The sequence below is a fragment of the Lepisosteus oculatus genome, chromosome 5, assembly GCF_040954835.1.
Source record: "Lepisosteus oculatus isolate fLepOcu1 chromosome 5, fLepOcu1.hap2, whole genome shotgun sequence".
NCBI classification, from domain to species: domain Eukaryota; kingdom Metazoa; phylum Chordata; class Actinopteri; order Semionotiformes; family Lepisosteidae; genus Lepisosteus; species Lepisosteus oculatus.
Window position 1 is genome coordinate 57,484,959 of NC_090700.1, and position 22,133 is coordinate 57,507,091.

General features: G+C 38.4%; 1 protein-coding gene across 2 annotated transcripts in view; it reads right to left on the reverse strand.

The window, feature by feature from the left end:
- tmem266 (transmembrane protein 266) overlaps window positions 1-22,133 on the reverse strand; it is an 83,659-nt gene that overhangs the window by 53,626 nt on the left and 7,900 nt on the right. For both annotated transcript variants that reach the window (XM_015343739.2, XM_015343738.2), the window contains exon 3: window positions 5,336-5,524. In XM_015343739.2, the coding sequence (XP_015199225.2) occupies window positions 5,336-5,524 (189 nt within the window). The remainder of the gene's footprint in view (window positions 1-5,335; window positions 5,525-22,133) is intronic.

The following is a 22,133-nucleotide window of genomic DNA, read 5'->3' on the forward strand; positions in this document are numbered from 1 at the left end:
ATGTGACCCAGGTTAAACAGGTAGCACCTGGTGCTGTCTGAGTCTGAGTCACTTTCCACATTGAGCCTTCTCAGTCTGCAGGAAACCAAGCAATTCCAGGGGAAAGAATTTTGTGTGGTTTCTCATTAAGGCCCTGAACTTCCCCTTCATCTTCTTTTACTTTATTCACATTTTCTTTATTGTCTTCTGTAATATGATTTGTTTAGCTCCATGACATTTGAACCAAATAAAAACAAAAACAATTCTAAAAATTCCCATTTCTCCCAGGTTGAGCACTAAGTATAGAAATAAATTAATAAGAATTTAAGGACATTCTTCAGCATTAGTGTACACTGAGCTGATGGATTATAGAGTGCTCATTGCACAGAAAGCAGCAAGTCACTTAAAACAGTAAGTTGTCCACGTTTTGCCTCCTAAAATAGTGAGTCAGGAGCCCCAGGCATATCTTTGGCATGAAGATTTTTCACTAAAGAAAGAACTCTTACCTCAGTTGCACCTGCAATTAAGTACAATCAATTGGGTGTCAAGGCTCAGCAGGTTTGTGAGAAATGAGAGGACAGTGGTATCGGAGCACAAGGTAGGAAAGTTGTGATAGTTTAAGTTCAGAAATGTGACACACTCTCTCTTTACTACATTGACTAAATCTCTCAGATAAACTACTAGCTTGACCATGAAAAACAACCCACAATGTCGTGGTCTCCCAGAGAAGACATTGCACACAAGGTGGCTTGATCATTTATTACAGTCTCTTAATAACATTAAAACCGAAGACCCCAAGGTTAAATATGAAACGATATTCTACTGGACAATACTAAGGAAACTCCTTAAATGCAAGGGGTATTCTACTAAGGATACTCCTTAAATGCAAAAAATATTACTGTAATGGCATGAGATTCAAAGCAAAAGCTAGAGTTTCATAATCTTCACATTTTCCAAAGATGAGACACTCTGTTAGTTTATAAAGATGATAATTTAACAAAACTGAGATGAGGTTTCAAACTGAAACAAACTTGTACTACTGAACATAACCTATGACACATCATTTGCAAAGCTAAAAGATTTGCTCTTATTTTTCTTCTAAAATTATTTCAATATTTCTCAGCTCTGATGAGAATCCTCTAATATGGCATTCAAAGAAAACTCTTTCTCATTTTCAAAATCCCTTAGTTATGAGTGACAGAAAACATAAGATAGACAAAACAATGAAAACCTGAAAGGATAGTTTTCTGACAAGTACTTTAAAACCTCACTCATAATCTACTATCTGCTCTCAAGAGTGACCTTCATGTAACCCTGCTAAGGCTGTGAAAGAAGAGGAATACTGCAGCTGCAGGAGAAACAGATCTTTTTTCTGGGCTAAGAAATGTGCTTCATACTGATGGATTTCAGACACACTCAAATGGTACCCTTTGTATTTGTTGGAAGTGTTATAAAAATACTTCTGCTCCCATTTTTCTTAGATGAGCCAAAAGCACATGAAGATTAAATATTTAGTTCAGCTGAACAGCTACAAAAAGCCATTCCAGACCCTGCTGTACAAACAAATCTGGATACAGAATGAAAAACAGTCCCATGAAGCTATTTTAATATATTATGCAGGTTTCCTGAATTTGAAGTTATGAATATTTCCATAAATGGAATGTATCTACTGGCCAGGCACAAGAGCAATCACTATTTAACATTCCTCTAATGCCCCAGAAGTGAATCAGTTAGTGAAATGTCCATGTTTTGGTATTTCCTCTTTAAAAGAACTTTAAAAGAACTTTATAAAACGTGACCCAAGTGTATATTCCCACATGGCGAAAAGAATCATAATTCACATTCATTGTTACATATTTCCTCCATCTCTGAATATAAGTGGAATTCCTAAAATGTTTGTGGTTTGGCAATCAGAAATGCCAGTCAGAGCCACACAATACTCACCTCTTACTTTCTTGGCTGTGGGTCAATCAAGAGTAACAAGCATCAGTGAAACAGTGCATTTGAAAAACACAAATACCACAAGGATTTTATCGGTCTGGTGACTGAGTGAGAAGTTTCAGTTCATCAGCCTTTCAGTAGACTAGATTATCAGGAGTCTCCAGCACTGGTTCTGGTGTGCCCCAGTGTAGTCTTACTGAGTAGATCACCCTCTACTAAGTGACATGTTTCAATGATCAGTAATACCCATCTAGGTTATTGATCAATTAAATGAAAGACATTTATTTCTTTAAGGGAACTCTTTTGCTTCCTTGAAAGTTGAAGTGTCTTCAGTTTTTCCTCTCCTAAATTGATTAATTAGTAATTAACAAATAGCTGATCAATAGAATTAAATATGTTGAAGGTTTAAAATATTGCTTATGTAATGAAAACATACCTTTCATCTGCAAACATCCCAAAGCAAATGAAGAAAAAATATTGCTACAAGCAAAAAACAATGAACAATTTACAAAGATATTTAATATTACACATTAAATGGCAGAAGCCAATGTATATAAACAAGATTTTTATTTCTATTGAGAAGTCCTAATGGTGTGACTGTCCCTATGTACATATGCAACTAAACTCCTCTGTATATCTTATATCCTTAAGAAATGCCTCATAAGAAACAGGAAGTGTCTCCGTGTCAACAATCCAGTCCAAAAACAGAGGCGCTCCACACATATGTTTCATTTTTTAAAACGTGTATTAAACTGGTGGGGAATTAATGTAAAATGGAATGCCTGTAGCGTGTATGAATAGATGAAAAGACCAGCTTAACTGTGCGTGCACCCACAATAAACCAGCTAATAATACTCTGGAGACGTATGCGATAGTGCTGCCTGAGATCGGAGACAGAGCCCTCTGGCACAGGGTGCCACAATTTAGGTGCAAAACATATGATGGCCTCTTGACTGTAGGATCACTGCTTAGTTTCAGGTATGCAAGACAGACCAGATTCCAGGGATTGAAAATTGTGTGGAGGAGTGTATGTTGAAAGATGATTATGGATGTAGATTTGTGCTAAGCCTTTCAGAGCCTTAAATGTTAGGAGCACTGTCCTGTACAGTGCTGAACTTCACCCCACCAAAAACCCATGGACAGATAATAAGACTTGCACGATACATTCATAATATTGTTTTAGTTAAAATTGGGCCGCTGAATTGTTAAGGTCATTTCTGGAAACCTGAATAGGTAAAGTATTAGTTGTCTATCTAAGAAATTACAAAATGATGTATGCAAGCAAATCTTTAGGGAAAAGCAGTAAAAAATGTGTGATCCAGCCTCTCTCCGCGAGTACACAATGATAATTCAAATACAGTGTATGATCTGCACATTCACTACGGTACTTCTGAGAGAGCCAACTGTCTGGGATGGCAAGCACAGTAAGAACCACTCGAGTGAGGTGACAAACAGAGTCCTTGTACGATGTGCTGGATCATGAAATAAAGTTTATGAGGATTATTTACTTCTCTGTGCAAGAGAAGAATATTATGCCAACAAATGTGCACCAGACATTTTTGTAGACTGGATGGCACTATGTGGGCAGCAACATGCCCTGTTGTGTGGATTCAAAACTATATAAGGAAAAGAAGGAGAACAAAAACAACAGATCTCCTTTGTGGTGAGTTCTTCAAAAAAGATGAGATCTTGTACGGTTCATGATTTTTCGAGAGACATTTTTTAACAGCACAGGTACCACAGACTTGAAGAAAACAAACACATTTTTCAGTTAATCAAACAATTATGCAAGTTGAAATGGTAAAAAATTCAGGAGATACCAGGGACCTTTAGGGAATGTATGTTTAAATAAATATTTATTTCCTAAACTATGAGTTCAAGAAGGTAGCCATTTCCATTCAAAGTTACCCATGTTAGCAGACTGCCTCTCTAGCCAAAATTATTGTAAATAATCTGGAAACCTGCTCCAGCTAATACATGAGTGTTTACGCCTATAAAAGACAAAGTGCCATTCTCAACCAATTATCTTCCTCAATTACTTACCATTGTTTGAAAATCAGACCAGAATTTCGGTAATTTAATATCGTGTCATCTATAATTATGAGTCACAACAGCCATTAAAGGGAGTGAAGGCTAAAATATTTTCTATCATGTGGGATTAGGGGGACTGTCTTGTGTTGTGTCAGTTATGGTAATGATTACATCTGCATTCTGTCAAGAAGGAGAAATGACTGAACTCGATTCATTAAAAGAGATGGTGCTGTGAAAACAACAACCTTGTGGACTGGAGCTCCAGGTGTTGGGACAGAGGACATCAACTATTAACTTCATTCAACTGCAACCACAACTACTCCACTGCTCACCCAGTAGGCTTGTTTCAGGCTTGTCAAGCACTTATCACTGATAACCCTTTACTAAAATGTTATTTTAAATTAAAACCTGGGCCCATCCACATATCAATAATTACAGACTAGGTGCTCAACTAGATGGACAACAAAAATCTCAAGAGACATGCTTGCAATTTGCCACTGATGGAATGAGCTGACATTTTGATTCAACCCAAGCTCTAATTTACTTGCACACCATAATGCAATGTTGGATACCAATTCATATCAATTCTCACTTATTCTGAAAGCAGGCTATCAGTTCATAAAACAACCACTGAACTGTAGGTATGACAGGAATTCAACAAGCAGTTCCAAAGAAAAATGGTTCAATGTATAAGGGAAAAAGAGAGAATAAGAATCTCTGGTTATACTTTATTGGTTCCGAAGATGACAATTGCTTAAGCTTGATTGATTGACATGTTCTGATATTCAATATAGAAGGCTTAGACCTGATTGAAAAGGCATTTTGGGCCTTACAATGCTCAGAATGCTGTATTATATGGCAGAAAGCAGGAAAAGGAAACAGGCTAAGTCTGACCAAGTATGTACTTGTCAATCACAGGTTGGCCATCACGATGGACTGCCACAGGGAGGCCTTGACAATCCTGAGAGTACAAGTTGCACTCTCGCTGTCAAACAGGAGTGACCAAGAAAGAGATGCAGTCCTTACTACACTGTGCTATAACATTTCTAAAAGATTGTCGGATTGGAGGAGGACAGACACACAGCCAAGCTATCTGGACAATACATTTCCACCTTTTCAGCCTGTCACACATGGAACATGTTGTTTGGAAACCCCAGCACAGCACTGCAGAGGGAGGGAGGGATGATGGTCAATATGTGCTGTGATATAAACATTTGCCATACTCTATGTCTCAATGATTATTTTATGTTTGTGGTTATCTGGTTTTATCTTTTATCTTTTTCGGCAGTGCTCAAAGCAGTGAATCACCTCAGGTTTAGAGTGGACCATCATAGCCTCTGGGACTCTGCAGTGGTTGAACACGGGGGCACAGATTTCGTCTCACCCTTCTCGCGTGTCCTCCTCATCCAGGTTGGACAGGAGCTGGGAGCCAGCCAGCGAGAGGTCAAGGGCAGCCAGGGGCAGGTCTCTGTAGGCAAAGCTGACGAGCTGCACTGGGGCGATGCACTGACTCTCCTCTTCCACCTGCTGGGAGATGATCTCCAGGTCTGACACCCCGGGCTCTTGGGCGGGCCTGGCAGGAAGGAGAGAATGATAGGAGAGATCACACCATCAGAATGGAGGTAAAAGATGTGTTTTGATTGCATTAGGGTGATTTCGACTGCTATTTGGCACATCCTTCAAATTAAGATCAGTGAGTTACATATGTGTTTTTAGTTGCTCATGGTACATTTTACACACAGTCTTCTAAAATTCATAAGCATGACATAATGTAGCAATGAAAAAGGAACTATGGAGTTACCCTTCCATATTTTTAGCTGGAAAATAAAGACACAAAGCTTTTTTAAAATGGCAGTTTGAAAAATCAGGTACAAAACTTTTTTCTCTGGTAGGTACACAATTAAAATGAACACATTCTTTAACATTTTCTACATTGTATCATGGGCTTCATACCAATGAAAACGGGAGGCCAGCAGGCACAAAGTTAATGGGAAGCCGTACAAGATGAAAAAATCATTCACAGTTTTGTGTGCTCAGCACAGCTCACTGAAGTATTTCCTTGAGCTTATTATCGAGGTAACTCTTATTGATATGTCCTGGAAAAAAACTAAAAGCACAGAAAAGAATGATGACATGGAAATAGAATAGCAGAGATGAAACTCATCAGGTTAAGATCATCTTCAAATTTCCAATCATTCAGATACTTTTTATTCTTGCATAAATGTAACTAATGGACATTAGACAAATATTCATTAATTAATACACCATTTTTATTCAGTCTGCCTGAGAATATGTACGTATTCTGAGAACGAGGGAAGCACTACATTAGAACACCAAATAAGTGTAAGTTTGCAGGAAATATTAACTTAGAGGGAAATTCTTACAGCTTGGCTATTGTACATTATAAGCCTACCACTATGTCCCATTAATACAAACAATTTTCTACATTCAGCTAAATGTAGCTGATTGCACTGCAGATGTGTTTGTTCTGTGCATATGAGTGCCTTGGCAATGTATTCCCTTTGCAACAGATTGGCTTTCAGTCATTTTCAGTATGTCCTATAACTCAAAAGGACAGTGTCCCAGAATTGGGGAGGCATATGTCACAGACAGAAAGGTTCCCTTCCTGATTCATATACAGAACTTGAGCCCGTTGCAACAGACTTTCCTTGACTGTAAATTGTTGGGGCATCTTCAGCTCAAGTCAAGATTTGTCCTTCCGGTCCATCAGTCGGTCAGAGAAGCTGTGCATCTGCGCAGCTGTGACACACATGGGACTTGGCTGCAAACAAGCTGTGACATCTCAATAGGCTGAAGAGCACTGATGAAAACAGATCCAGCCAACTCTGACTGCAGCTGCAGACTTCTGCCCTGTGGCGCCTATTTTTAGACTCTGGCAGATGCTGGTACTGTGTCCACTGGGACGTGGCTTCCCATTGTCAGCTGAATGGAAGCAAGCCCTACATCTAATGATGGGGGAGGCGACTGCATCGCAGGAGGCCTGAATGACTCTGTGCTGTTAACCAAATTCTGCACGTCAGTGATCTCAAAAGAAGCGTGCCTGGAGCTGCTTCATGGAAAACATCCACTTGTGTAATTAAAAAGCTGTAAAACCTGCAGGCCATGGGTGACAAGGTCAGATAATGTTCTAGTTATTTTCTCCATCTTCCTGTGACTGGGCTTTTACAGTTAGCAATGGTCTTGAAAAGACAGTTAGGCAGATAATCAGAGTGTTATTTTAAACCTTTATTAACTCCCTTGCGAAATGTAGGTGAGTCCGCTTGTCTAGAGTCCCATAACATCTGGGACCCAACAAACCTGCTATTGACAGACTGATAGACTATCAAGGAAACTGTGACTGGAAAAATATTTTAAGAATTCTCTTTTCTTGGCAAAGTACTTTAATAAAAACGAATTAAAATGTTATGTCTTTCAATATAAAGCACAGATATGGAAATCACAGAGTCAAAGAGAACAATACAGTACATTAAGACTAAATGTTTATGCTCTTATATATTGTGGTAGTGGAGTAATCTCAAAAGCAAGAGACCTGTGGAGGAAAACACCAAAGTTTAAGCAGAAGTTCCGTTTGGAATGGTCTTCCTTTTCTGAACAGGCTGTGGTGTGATCGAGGGACTTGTCTACAGATTTGATCCCCGCAATTTGAAATGGAAGAAGGTTTATAACATCAGAAGAAGTGGCCAGAAGGTGTCCTTGCACTGAGAAGCCGATGCTCAGACATTCCTGCTCCCTGATATTACTGTATGTGCACGTGAGTGGGCATCGCAGAAAGCTACCGGAGTTGATCTAACATGTTAGGCCCCTTCACAGAAAAGAAGCTTTGTATCTTTAGAAAGCCTACGGTGATTCAGCTTCACTGGGGCTAAAACAGTATTACCACTGTAGTTACAGTAAAGTAGATAAACAGAGAGCGTAAACATCACAATTCTCTCTTTGCAGTTTAGCTAAAAAATTAAGGCTAAAACAAATATTTTTTTAATGAAATAAACAAGAAACCAGACTACTTTGCTGCACCACTTTGAAAACTCTCCAGTTAAAATCTGGTATGCGAATTATGACGACATTCAGATCAGCTAGCCTGTGAACGTCCTGGGTGACCCTCACTATTAAATGTTAATATAGTCTGCAGCTGAAAGGCAAACGTATCCAGCTTTATTTCTGGCTTATATGAGTAATCCCTAGTTAACATGTTCTCCTCAAAGGCTGCTTTTTTTAAAAGAGTATCTTTACTGCTCTCTGTGGAAATGTCACTGCAGTCTTTCATGCTCCAGCTGTGTGTATGCGTTTTGTGAGCAAGATGTATATTTAGGAATCTTCTGAATCATTGCGTCAGGTTCACTGGAATTTGAACTGATGCTGCTGGTACAGATACTGAACTCAGCACACTGCAATCCTAACAGCAATCAATGTTGTATAATTTTACTGATGACACCTTTCGGTACTCCTGATGAAAGATCATTGTATCAGTGAGAAAGAAGATCCAGACTAACATGAAATTGAAGTGTATTAAACATGTATTAAAAAAGTAAGTAGCACATGAAAAATTAACAAATATCTTTTTACAAAGGTGGAAACTTTTTTAAGAATACATCAAGGATTTTGATGCATTTCCCTACATGTACTTCACCTACATCAGTAATTTGCTGAGGTTATATGGCAGTATAACTCAGTATAATTTAATCAGAGTTCTAAGTGTTTTTTATTTGATCTTGAAAAATGAATATTAATCTTCAGTGTGTGTGCATCTCTTATTCACTCTTGACAAAGACAATGAGCTGAAACACTGGCTGCCTATTTTTGCTCACAGTTTTTCTTCGGGCTCACATAGAATAAATGAGAATAAAAAATATTGTACCAAATATATATCATGTAATTTTAGAAAGCATTCGTGCATGATTTCAAAGTCATGTTGGAGTGTACTGGGGTGTTCTCACCAGGACCTTGCTACACTTAGCACCAGCTGGAGGAAATGAAAGTGGAGACACAGACACTGAAGATAAATCCTGTTCAAGGCCATTACTTTAATTTCACACATTTTCCACAAAAAAATGTCAATTTCTTCTCTTGTGAACCATAATGTTAAGAATCTGTTAGACTGTACTCTGAGTGCAAACTGCAGAACGCGAAAGCAGTCTGCTCTATGACCTGTGGAGCAGAGCAGGCCCAGCAACTCCTCTGTTGAAGATACTGCACAATGAGCATCAGAATTGGGGCGGAGCGGTGTTCACAAAACATTACCTTTTTCAAAAACTGCAAAAGTGCAAGGTGTTAAATGCCCCCACGTTTTTTTTCATAGGTATTTTTTTATTTATTTAAACCCCACAAGGAAGGAACCAAAGAAGCAATTAGAGAACAAGACAGACACATCTCCCAGAGATACACCTATTACTTTTAGCTCCACATTTTTTATGCATTCAAGCAGTAGAGTATAACATCGTAGCACATTTCGACTGCCTATCACTGTCACCCGCAACTGGACTGCACGATTGTCTTAATCAACAGCACAGAAACACAGCCAGCTGAATCACTGTGCCACCCAGTCTTCTTACAATTGCTGTGCAAATTGGCACCTACTCTGCTAATCAGAATGAGGCAGCTAATCAGTCACGGCAGAGACGGGCTGTTCAGAGCATCAAAATCACATTCGAAAACAATTATATGCAAAGCTGAGACCCACTACTTTCAGAGCCTGGTTCACTGCCTGGTTGCTGTTGTGCAGGTCCAACCTGCGCTTGGACATAGAATTCTGCTCTGCAAGACGGTGTGGAAATGGAAAGCAGGCCAGCAGGCAAGACTGTCCTTAAGGAGGGGAAGAGAAATTGTTTAAACATAGGAACAGTGACCGAAACCAATACACCCGCCTGCCACATTAGCAAATGATAGGATTACATGACTTAAGGGGCAGGCATAAAGGTCATCTTGTAGCCTTAGTGGCTTAACACAGCCATGCAACGGTACAGAAGGTCACACTACATAAGGTGAATTTCATCAGAGGACTCTACTGTACCTGAAAACAGAAAACAGAGTCTTGCATCGTCGACAGAACCCTCTGTGCTCTTGTGACTTGCCAGTTTTTAAAGGTGAAATCAGGACAGGCTTTTTTAATGCATAGTCTAGCAATGATTTTGTTGGCTTTGACCCAGTTTCTAATTAAATCATACTGACGTTAAAAGAGAACTGGAGCTGGAGAATCTTGGGATACTAATTTTGGAAAGTGTTACGCACCACACACAGAGGTCAAAACAAATACCTTGACATGAAGACATGAATGGCGCCACAGATAATCATTTCATTCTTGTCCACTAAAAAAAAGGGATAGAGCTTTAAACATTTCAAGGAGAGACCCACCAAGACCATAATAATACCACTATGTATAAATCTTTTTATCCAGTGTTGGTATTCTTCATTTTACACCCATCACAAATTGTTTCTTCATGTCTTTGCTCACAGCAGAAACTCTTATACCACCAGTGGAGAATGAGAATGGGCAGATATTTCTCCTGGCCACCAATTGAGCAATCAATCTGTTTTTATAGATGTTTTATCTCTCCATTTGACACTTTTATTGTACACCACCCAATCTGGATTCGCTTATTGGGTCTTCATGTACTGGCCCACAGCAATGACTCCTGTTCCTGCATGGGGTGAATGAGTGTCAACAGTCTCCTAAAACCAGCTCACCCATCATGCCTTTCTTCTTTGGACACGAAACAGAGACATGTTTGCAGAGACATATAGGAAGTACCACTTAATTTCTAATCATTTAGTAGAAGTAGAAATGCATCCCTCACTGACATCACAGTGAGCTGGTAGACACTGGGAGGCTGCAGGGATTGTTGTTTCACTGGGAGTGGAGGCAGTCCTGGGTGATTAATCCCAGCCTTGCCCCCAGAGTCTGTTGTGAACTGTTGTTGCTGGATCGCGCTCAAACTCAGTGACCAGGCACAGATGCACAAGGACTACACTGTAACTGGTCGAACTACACAGGTACCTCCACACCATTCACACAGTTAAAAGCGCCAGACTGGAGAAATACTAAAAGGACCAGAGCAAAACCAGTAAACCAGTAAAAACAGTAATGAACAGAAGTAGCACGGCTGTGAATCAGAAGGCATAGATCACCACAGTTTAAAAATAAAGCATCCAAAATATTCTTGCCATGCCAGTGCGCTCTGTCTTTTTAAAGAATGTCACTTCTTTTTCCAAAGTAATCATAACCAAAGACAGGGCACTCAAAATAACACCATTTATTCTTTGGCCTCCAGTGTTTTTTCACAGCACAGCAATAAATCACAATGATCAAATCGATAAAAAATATAAAAATACCCTGTGGAGAATTAGTGCTACAGTGTGTGTTTATTACAGGCTGTCTGTTTCCTCTTGATCTCATTCATTGTTATTTAAATAAGTATAATAATTTCCATTATTCTTTTAAGAAAACATTTTTACCCAGTCATGTTTCTAAAATTTAACAATTCTGTTAATGCAAGATTATGGGAACTGTATGCTCAGGAGCTCAGTTTAACACTTTTCAAATTACATTTTTACCTGCCATTGTAAACACTGCAAAATGAAATCCATTTCAATGTCTGTTCTAGTAGGTTATTTTTCATTACTTTTGTTTTGGCTTGGTGAATTTATTCCTCTTCTTAAATTCTGGAAATATAACCATAGCAACCAAAATATTTAAGCTTCGCGGATTTGTCACTGTTTCACTGACCCTGCAAGGTTTCAGACTACAAAAATGCAATATTTTGAAAACTCAAGATTTTGGGTTTCTGAGATTTTGAGGGCTGAAGTCCATTCATCTATCTGATCATTTTTGAGCCACTTCTTCCAATTCAGGGTCGCGGAGGAGTCGATCCCGGTAAGCAACGTGCGCAAGGCAGGACAGACCCTGGACGGGACACCAGTCAAAGTCCGTTCAGTTAATTTACTATTCAGAATTAGTACTGAGTAGCAACTTCCAGCAGCTCCTATGGGCTATGTGGGACGCATATCTCCACAAATTTGCAACCTCTCTAATACTGTACGCTTTACAGAGGTGAATTATTTTCCCTTCTATGTTGTCCACGGACAGAGTTTATTCCAATCCTGGAGATACTAAAATGCAATTAATAGTTTAGACATTGCCACTCTTTAGCATAATCTTATGAGAGACCCTGATCCTTGGACCTGCAATTCATCAGTGTATGATGTAGGAGACTGCAGGCATACAGAAGTTCAAGGGACATGCTTACTCGAACTGTCACATGCCTGGCCCTGAGCTTTCCGTTTTCACCCTGCCTGTCTCAGGGTTGTATGAGTGTGTAGATCAGACCAGACCAGATCAGACTGATCAGATCAGTCCTGTGATGCACTGCATGGCAGGAAATCTGTCGCAGTCTGCTCTTTCATAAATTATCTGATCCAGGCAACAATTGCATAATTACGGAGCTGTCTGTAACAGTGTCAATGTCCTGCAATGGGATGTGTCAGAAAGACCTCAAGTGAAGTTCATTTGATTGAGACACAGGCTCCCCGGCCACTTTGAAGTGATTACGTTTCATGCTAATGCCAGGTTTAGCTGGCACACTGAGCTCCAGCTGCAAGCGTGCCCGTTGATCCTTTTCACATCCACCTCAAGGAAGAGCATCTGCACTGAGGCACTGATGATGGCCTTACCCGAAGCACACCTTTAGATGTGCAGGTGAATGCTGAATATCATCAACTGAACTGCAAACAACTGCGGTCAGGAAAAACCAACCTGCTGCACCCCTGGATGATGATAATGATGATATTATCTACAGTGATATTATCTCACTTCCTGAGCACACTTTGTGTTGCTTATTGGCGGGGATACTCAACAGCATTGCATTAAATGTGCTTGTAGTTAACAGGTATTTATCATTTGCATTTTGAAAAGGAAGACAGTAAATTCCAATATCTGGTGCTATACAGGTATAAACAATACATACTGTAAGTTTAGCTATGGAATATACCCTACCCGTCCCAGTAGATAAAATGCAAATGAGTATATGGAACTGACTGAGAGATACTGAGGAACAAAACACATGCCACTCGAACAGCAAAACCAGTGAATGGAGAGTGTCAAAGTAAATGATTAGAAATGGCCAGTAGAGTGGATCAAATATAGTGCACAAATAGAATTTATATTGTTTCTTGCTGTTCTGTAACTAATGTACACACAATCCTCAATACCGAATTGCCAAGGTATACTTTTGCCCTGTATTTTTTACTAACAGTAGTTTGTTAAATGCAGTATTTACTGTAACTTTACAACTATCTTTAGGACCAAAGGCTGCATTTTACAATTATTAATGTTTAGGGATTTTTAGTGCCAAAGTAAATGTACCCTAAGCAAAACACTGTAACTCATATTATGTGTCTGAAAACCTTAAACTGCACAGTATAAACCAGAGAAAATGTGTCATTTATTTTTCTCTATATGTAAGTGCAATTGGAACAAATATTGCCTGTTTAAAAAAGAGACTTATGCATGACACTGAGTCATTTACTCTACAAACATTTGGCATGAGCTAGAATATACTGTATTATTTGTATATGTTTGTCAAAGCAAACACAACATAGAATTATAAAAGGAGTATCTGATATAGCAGATTTATTCAAATGTATTTTGAACATTGAACATAATTTTCTTCTCAGCTTTTTGCTAGAGAACTCTAAACTGTCAACAATTCTAATGCCAAGATCCATATATTGTACCAAAACAATAACTAAATGACAAGATTATATTTCTTTTTCTATATTACTCAGGATGTATTTGACCCTTTAAACTTAAGAAAGGATACCCTATACAAGTTAACCATTTTAAAAGCAGACTGCAACGTACCAGGAAGATTGTTCTTGATGAATGCACTTTAGATGATAAAGCGTGCAACATGACAACAAGTGTGGTAAGATAATATGAAAACTTCAAAATGACAGTGTAAATTTACTTTTCAGAAGGAACATCACATTGTGAGCAACATAGAGTACTTAAAGAAACTGGCCGATCTCAGTATATTGATCTTAAATCTCTCACTGAAATTCCATGTCCTTACATCTATAGAGCCATATCTGGGCAACTGTTTGTGGTTTGTCAAAGCATCTTGTCAGACAAGCCAGTAAACCTAGTTAGAACTGGCTGAATTAAACTTAAGACAGCAATTCAGACGTCTGATATCATCAGAAAAGTGGGTCAAACATGGCAATTTCTCTTCCTGAAAATATGCCAAGGTTTTATGCTACAATTGTAAACCTCTGCTTCCTACTCTCAACAATAATAAAACATGTGAGACATTGAACTGGACAGCAGCATCTCCTCCACACTGCCAGCAGTAACACGCAGCGTGCGACGCAAACTGGATTAGGGTTTTGATTTAAAACAACCCATCGTGCAGGGTAATCCACCATACTGCTACCACGGGCACCAGATGGTGCTTTGCCCCCCTCCCCCTGCCCACCCTCTCAAAGAATTGTTGAGTGGAACAAATCACATGCAAATAAGAGTGATGATCATTTCTCGAAACCCCAAGAAACAGTATGTTAGAAAATTTAACTTTGACCAACAAGATCATGTTTGCCCATGGCTCAAAGTTGGGCCAAGCACTTAAAAAAATGTTTTTTGGCTGTACTGTATATTCTACTTCTCTAGCTCTGTTTCTGCTCTGCTGCTGTAGCTCTCACTGAGTGAAAAACATTATTTGATCATATGTAAGAGCAAGTTCTGCAGGCAAGTGGAGTGTCAGAGGGCAGTTTTATGCCCCTTTTGCATGACCTCTGTTGAGGTCTTTTCAGAAACTCTTTACTCTCCAGTTACTATGGCCATTATAGAATGAAGGTCATTATATTTTTGACTTGTGAATATTATTGCAATTTGCTATTTTAATTTCTATACTGCCTGTTTGTTCCACCGTTTTGTGTCAGGTTACTGATCAGACACACCTCCAGTCTAAACACAGGGTTTCATGTCCATCAAGAGGAACTGGACTTCTATTACCATCCCTACATTTACTGCCAGGTGGTTTAGTCACAGCCTCAATATTGCCCCACAACACTTGCACAGATGATATGTATTTTAAAGAGGGTTGCACACTTAGCCCAAGATTAAATAAATGCTTTGATCCACCCATCCATATGACAACCCAATAGCTGAAGTTACCTTCTTGTTTGATAGAAGCCAAACAGCAATTAATGTGATTGAAATCTGTGATTAGGCAGGTGTGTTTATGTTTTGTTTTAACGCGTGCCAAATCACTCTTAATTTTGCAAGTATCGGTGACCTGCACATTGTAATCTATGCAGTAGATCAACCAGGATATTGGTTGTTACTGTACACATTGGTATTATCACAGCCTCAGTCAGTGCATGTTGTGGCAGAGAGGGGAAGAAATAAAATTGCAATTTTAGCTGGCAGCATACACAACACACTGAAAGCCATACACCTGGCTGTTTCATAGTTTTGAATGGTCCTCGGCTCTTCAATTCCCTCTTTATGAAAAAAAAAATACTCCCAACATAATCATTAACTCCAAAATATTCTTCAAAGGGTATTTTAATGAAGTGGATCTCCACTGAATACTGCTCATGCTAATGGAACACAATGCTCCTTTTTCACTTGTTTGCACACAGCAGACAGAGATCAAACTACCCAGTTGAATAAAGTACCTTTTCTGATTTGAAGCACCTCTTCTGAAACTTATTTTTCCCCCTCTTCTCCTCAGTAATTAGCATTTGCCATAATGCAATGGTTCTTCAATTTGCCCCAAAAGAAACAAAAAAGTCACAGACTATGGATGGAAATGCATAGTGTTTTCAGACAATTCCCTTTACCATGGAACAGTATAAATTAAAAATCAATTAATGACATTTTGCATGAAATCCGAAGATGAGTCAATCTTTCAAAAAATATTGTCCAGATGTGTGCCATTGCTTTGAACAATAAAAAAGCATAAACATGTAAAAGTCTGGGTTCAATCTAGCAGCTTCCCAGATTTTCCTGCTCCCAAAGGGAAGATAATATTGAAGCTACAACTGAAAAGCTCCTTGTCACTAATGACTCTGAAACAGTTTCATCCATTTTGTGAACATATGTGAATGTAATAATCACATCCTCTAGATTCAATACAATTTCAGTAAAATATATACCAGGGAGAGATGCATCAAGTACTGTACTGTACTTGGCAAATGAAAGGCCACCACAAACTATACTTGAGATATTTCAAAATATTATAACTACTCTTTAAACAATACTAAAATGAAGTATTAGCTCATGAACACAACTATAACCTATTTAAGAAATGAATGCTTTCAGTGTGTCAAAACTAGATTAAAAATGAAATTTCAGGACTGAATAAACTTGAAAAAAGTAGAATGTAAAACAAATACAACTTGCCAAAAGTAGCAGTTAATCACAAAGGATAATTCTTCAGAATTTATTGAATATTTATCTTCATCAAATATTTGCAGTGCTCTCACTAGTATACAACTACTGTAGCAGTGTGCAGCATAATGTGTATTGACCACTACATGACAGCGATCACTTTACAAGAACTAATATTTTTTATAGAGCCACATCGGACTGTCCTAGCAAATACAGTACTTGTTAATGGTAGGTCTATTGTTTAAACCACAACTCTACAGATAATGTTCAACGTTGTATGAATGACTGGGGCACAGATGTCAATTTTACAGAAATGGTCAAAGTTCAAAAAGGTTTGTTGTCCACAAGGTAACATAATACCACATAGAACACCTTAATATTTACACTTTGGATGGGAAATGGGGTGTCATTTAGAAAATACAGTCAGAAAATTGTCTGACCATGAAAAAACAATCTGCCGCATCCTTCTGTAAAATATGAAGGATCTGTGAAAGAGTACAATAACACTCAATTTATAAAAGAAAACAACAATTGATTTCAAGTCCCTCAGGCTGACTCAAAATTGCCTGTGCTGTCTGATGACTTTCACTTCTTCATTCTGCGTGGCCAAAATACACTTGCCGGCAGAAACACAGCTTTTTGAGCAAAGTGAGTTTAAGGAAACTGTAAATAGAGGCATCACACACATGCCAGAAATTCAGTCAACAGCTGTCAGATTCTCATGCCAGCTGCTTTAGAGAGCTGTGAAAAAACTAGCCATCAAGAATTGTTAGCTGAAGATGTAAAACACTGCCTGCAGCATTTGTCAATAATAAACAGTACACCCTATATTTCATATTGTACAGGATACAAGATATTGTACAGGATCCCTAACGTTATTCCTATTACATTGAATTTGGAAGGTCACAGTCATATACATCTTTAGCCTAGAGATGAGGATTTTAGTATAGCATAGCAGACAAAATGCAGGTGAATTAAAATAATCAAGAAATGTTTATCAAAACACAGCTTTACCTGACCTATATTTTTACAAGACCTAGATTTGTACTAGAGCATGTTGAAATAAAAACAAAAGACTGAAAAATGTCATGCTTTGACTTATCCAGTTCAAAGCCTCAGTACTGTCCCAGTCAAACCACACAATTGAAAGTGAAGGCCCTCACTCAAAATAGTTTAACTGAGACAATACTGCCAGGATGTGTGATGATTAATGAAGGGAATTTCAGCGGAGGCAATTAGTATTTGGTTTGTTTACAGGCGAAATAACAGTTTTTTTTTTAAATAAAGAGTAAACTTACAATATTTACAAGACTGTATGGCCTAAATCCTTTAAACTTAACGCAATACAGGTTCATCACTCCAGTCCTACTGAACAAGCAGAAAAAGCAGCGCTGTGAGCTGTAATCAGACTTTGCAGCCCGAGGGGCTTCGACAATCCCACACTTCTCAAGTGTGCTCCGAAAGCCTAACTACTTACGGTCATCGATTTATTTCAGACCGGGGACCTGAGTATGCTGCCTTGCCATCCTCACATGTGTTACCCCTGTGGTTTGATCCCCTGTCTGTCTTCCCCACAGTTTCCAAGCACCGCTGGGGTCATTAGGAACAGATCTCATACTGTGCATATTGGAGCCTCTGCTATATTTCTGGCGAACTCAACTCATTTACTTTTAAACTGTGAGAGTTATCTTCTTACAGTCAAATAGTGTGATCATTTAGTGTTAGCTACAGTACTCTTACCAAAGGTCTGTTTTAAACAATCACTGAAGCACTGCTGCTCATACAGGGCTCACCTACCTTTGTACCTTAGCCAATGGCTATTTTGATCACAGGCAGACCCACCACAGTTCTATCATGTACAAATGTAAGAATGGTTGTAATCATTAGGAGACAATTGGCCCACCTTGCTCATTTGGTTTCTAGCACTTTATTGATTCCAGGATCAGGCCTCACTCTTCAACCTATTCCTGGAAGGATCGCAGGGAATGAATTCCAGCATGAATGGAGAGCTGGACCACTCTTTAGCAATTTTTTTACTCATCTTTTGTACAAGACTTAGATATGGTATTCTCCAGATGATGAGTCTTTAAAGCTAAAAGATTTCTAAATGACAGATATTTCTCCATATATCAGATTTATCCATATTGCCAGAACCTCAGTAGTTCCCTTGGTTTTGCGTGTCTGTTTACAGTTTCTGATTCTTTTACTTATAATTATTGTTTCTTTTCAGTTCCTTGTCATATGTCACCCAGTTCTTCAGAAATCAGGAGTCAAATTTTATTTTTGGCAATTCATTGCTTTGCTCTGTTTTAAAAGTGAATTAAAAATCTTTATAAAATGCATACTGAGGTACAGTGTACTGGCATTGCTTTTTATGTGCAATGCAGGGAGGAGAGAGTTCAATAATAAACAGAATGTGTCTCTTTTCAAGCAAATCCAAAACAATTACAATTTTCAATAGAAGGATGTCATCCCTGCCATGTAATTGGAGTCAAACTGACCCGCATTGACAAATAATGGCTAAAAAAATCATTTGACTTCAAAGTACAAAAAAATGAAAATTCTGTGTGCATATATATCCATCAAATTACATTTGTATACTGTAAGACATGTATTGTCACTGGTATAACTGAAACTCAAGAAGTGGCATGCCTAGACTTTTTTGTGGTATAAAAATAAGGGTTGCTTGTCACTTTAACTTAGATTTATAAAAGAAAAAGAACCTTGAAAAACAGTGACATTCTTTAGGAAAACAGTAAAGTCTGAGTGGACAGCACAGTCATTCTTCAGTGAAAGATTCCATTTCAGCCTCAGCTGGCCTGCTTGTAGCAGCAAAATAGAGGCTCTTCTAATACAGACCTTTTATTAACAGGTGCATTGTTTAAACTACCTCTGGTAGTACTGCCATGTGGTCGCCTTTCAGCTCCGCAACTGCTAAGCAACTCTGGTCAATCTGCAGATATCACTCCTCTCCAGAAGGCTCAGACAGTGTAGAACACATACTGTATGCAGGCAAGGATTCAAGTCTCAATTTGGCAAAGACCTCTTTCAAGCAAGGGCTTCCCTGTAGTAGCAATTTTTTGCCTTTTTTTCCCTGTGTTCATTTGATAAGGTAAATGAATGCTGAGCCTCACTTCTGTGTTGTTTGACTCTCCTGCAACGCAAAGACACCACCACTTGTCAGGATTCTTTGATTGGATTGATCTCTTGACTGAACAAAAGGAACCAAAAGAGCCCAGAAAAAGTCTTTGGAGGTAAACTCCCTAAAGCTGCCCAAAGCAAAATGAAGAGGACTGCAAGAGTTCAAAAGCAGGCAGGATTTGCTGTTGTGCCCAAATACTGCTGGTTATAAAGGAAGCTTTAATGGAACCACTAAAATTAAAACAGACCTGTAGAATGACACCATTCTGCCCTGTATCTGTTATAAATGTTGATAATACATTTTCTTAACAACTATTGTCCATATTACTCAGAAATCTCACTCAGAAATGCATTAAGTATGATGTTCAGCTATAACAGAACATCAGTTCAGGAGATTATGTCTGACAGCAACAAAGAAAGAATAACTGAACTTACAAAAGGAGTAATATGTCCCTGTATGGCCTTCAAATAGTTGTTTTCTCTCCTTTAAAAAAATGTGATGATTTTTTTGTAGGTCTTTTAAATTTAAAGCTTTGACTGGTTTTTGTCCTACAAATGCATCAACTGTGATTCACTACTGTAAAAGCAACCTTTTTTTTCAACAAATCCATTTTCTGTTGTGCAAATCTGACAATTGGCAACACAAAAAAGAGGAACCATACTTCAAGAACTCTAAAGAAGTTTTAAAATAGCTCCAGATATGTTTCACAACAAAAATTAAAGAATGTCCCATCTATTTCTCATATCTGCATTCTCATAGACTAAACATGAGACTCGCCATAAAAAAATTTCAATGCAGTCCTTTCATACAGATGTTTTAGTAAGTTATTTCTGTAGAAGTACTGTATCTGTTGCTTCCTGTTATTTTGTGGTTTACGTGCCATTCTGTGCATTATTCTTTCTCAATATGATCATTTCTTATCCTTTTTATTAACTATTTTTATAAAAAGTGATTAAAAAAACATCTCTCCAGTGTGAGCACGTCATTTCAAAGATGTGTACAAGAATGTACCAAACTACTGTCTTCAGAAACAACGCCTGATGGTGGTCTAACTTCTGTTAGAAAATCTGTTTGACATGGTGGGGTGGAAACTGGGTTACCCTTAGAATTTATTTAGTTGTGATGATTCACATAACTGATTCTTAGGGAAAAGGTAGTGATAGGCAATATTTGGTTTTGAAAAAATAAAGTGGGGTCAGATGGTTTTCTTTAAATTCAACAACCTTTAATGAGACCTTTTTCTCTTTTGTGAGCTCTTGCATTTTGGGAAGCATTTTCAAAAAAACAAATCTCAGAATTCTTCAACTTCAGCAGCAGACTCTTCGAAAACCAACTGTGTATACATTATCATCACAGGGCTTTGCATTCAAAGTCTCTTTTTTCATATGAAATCAGCCCAAGATGATGAGGTGTTAAAACGTAAAAATAATAATAACAATAATAAAGAGGTTTAGCTCCTTTATATAAAATAATATCATTCACTCACTTAATTCAGCTATTGTATATGTACTCATCCATAATAACTATTTTACAAAACACTGATTCATTCTAGAAAAAACTTTTAAAGGTTGTACAGTAGGTGAATAATCTAAGGGTACTAATAATCTGTGACTCTTACAGCTGACAATACATGCTATGTACGGTCTATAAAATTGCCCTGATCCATCTGTCTTTGATCCTGTTCACAAGTCCAAGTGGAAACAGCAGACATTTTTAATTGTTGAAGTCCCAAGAAAGACAGAAATGCAGCGAGACCCCCAGAGCTTCAAGATTAACCTTTAACATGACCCAGTGACACTTTGCTTTTTGCTTGACTGTAGCCAGTCCCATTGCTCCCAATCCATGGTCACTTAATTAAAAATACATTTAAAAAGATGCCTGGACAAGCTGAAAAACCCAGAAGGGACTACATCAGTAGAATACTTCTCCTTTAATCCAGGAGACCAGGAGACTGAAACGTGTCTTACGACTCTCAACACAGCAGCCCACTTATGCTATCATCATGCAGGAGCTGTTTGAGGGCCACACAGAGAGTAATTACTAATATAAGGATATGACTAGGGGAAGATGCTACCGCATACTAAAAAAGTATAAGAAACCCTCAGAGTGAGGGGCTGTACTGCAGCTGCCTGTGGATGGCCAGTGGCTCGCTGATCACACGTCCTTCAGTACTTATTGAAATACTCGTTATCCAGTGCAAACACATTGCGATTCATCTCTATGGAGAGCCTGAGGGAAAATCAAGGGGAGAAGGACAGAGGGATAGGGCAAAATCATTGCAGCACAACAAAACACTGGATAGCCAAACCATTTCACGTCTCTCTGAGTGTCAGGCTTGGCACAGCCAGCTCAAAGATGCTTTACTACTTTCTTATTCTAGGTTTGCGATCTCCACATAGTTCACAATCCCATTTTATTTTCATGCTGTACAAATGATACTTGTATCTACAGTTGGCCGGCCACAAAACCTCACTGTAAGTGAAGTGAGCCTTGGTCTCAAGAGAGCAGCCAGTGTTCTATTCCAGGAAAAATAACAAAATCTTCCTTTATACAGCATATTAAAATAGTGGGAAATCACACCAATTTAGTGGGGAATATTTACTGATAATATGAAATACTCCATTGACATGCATC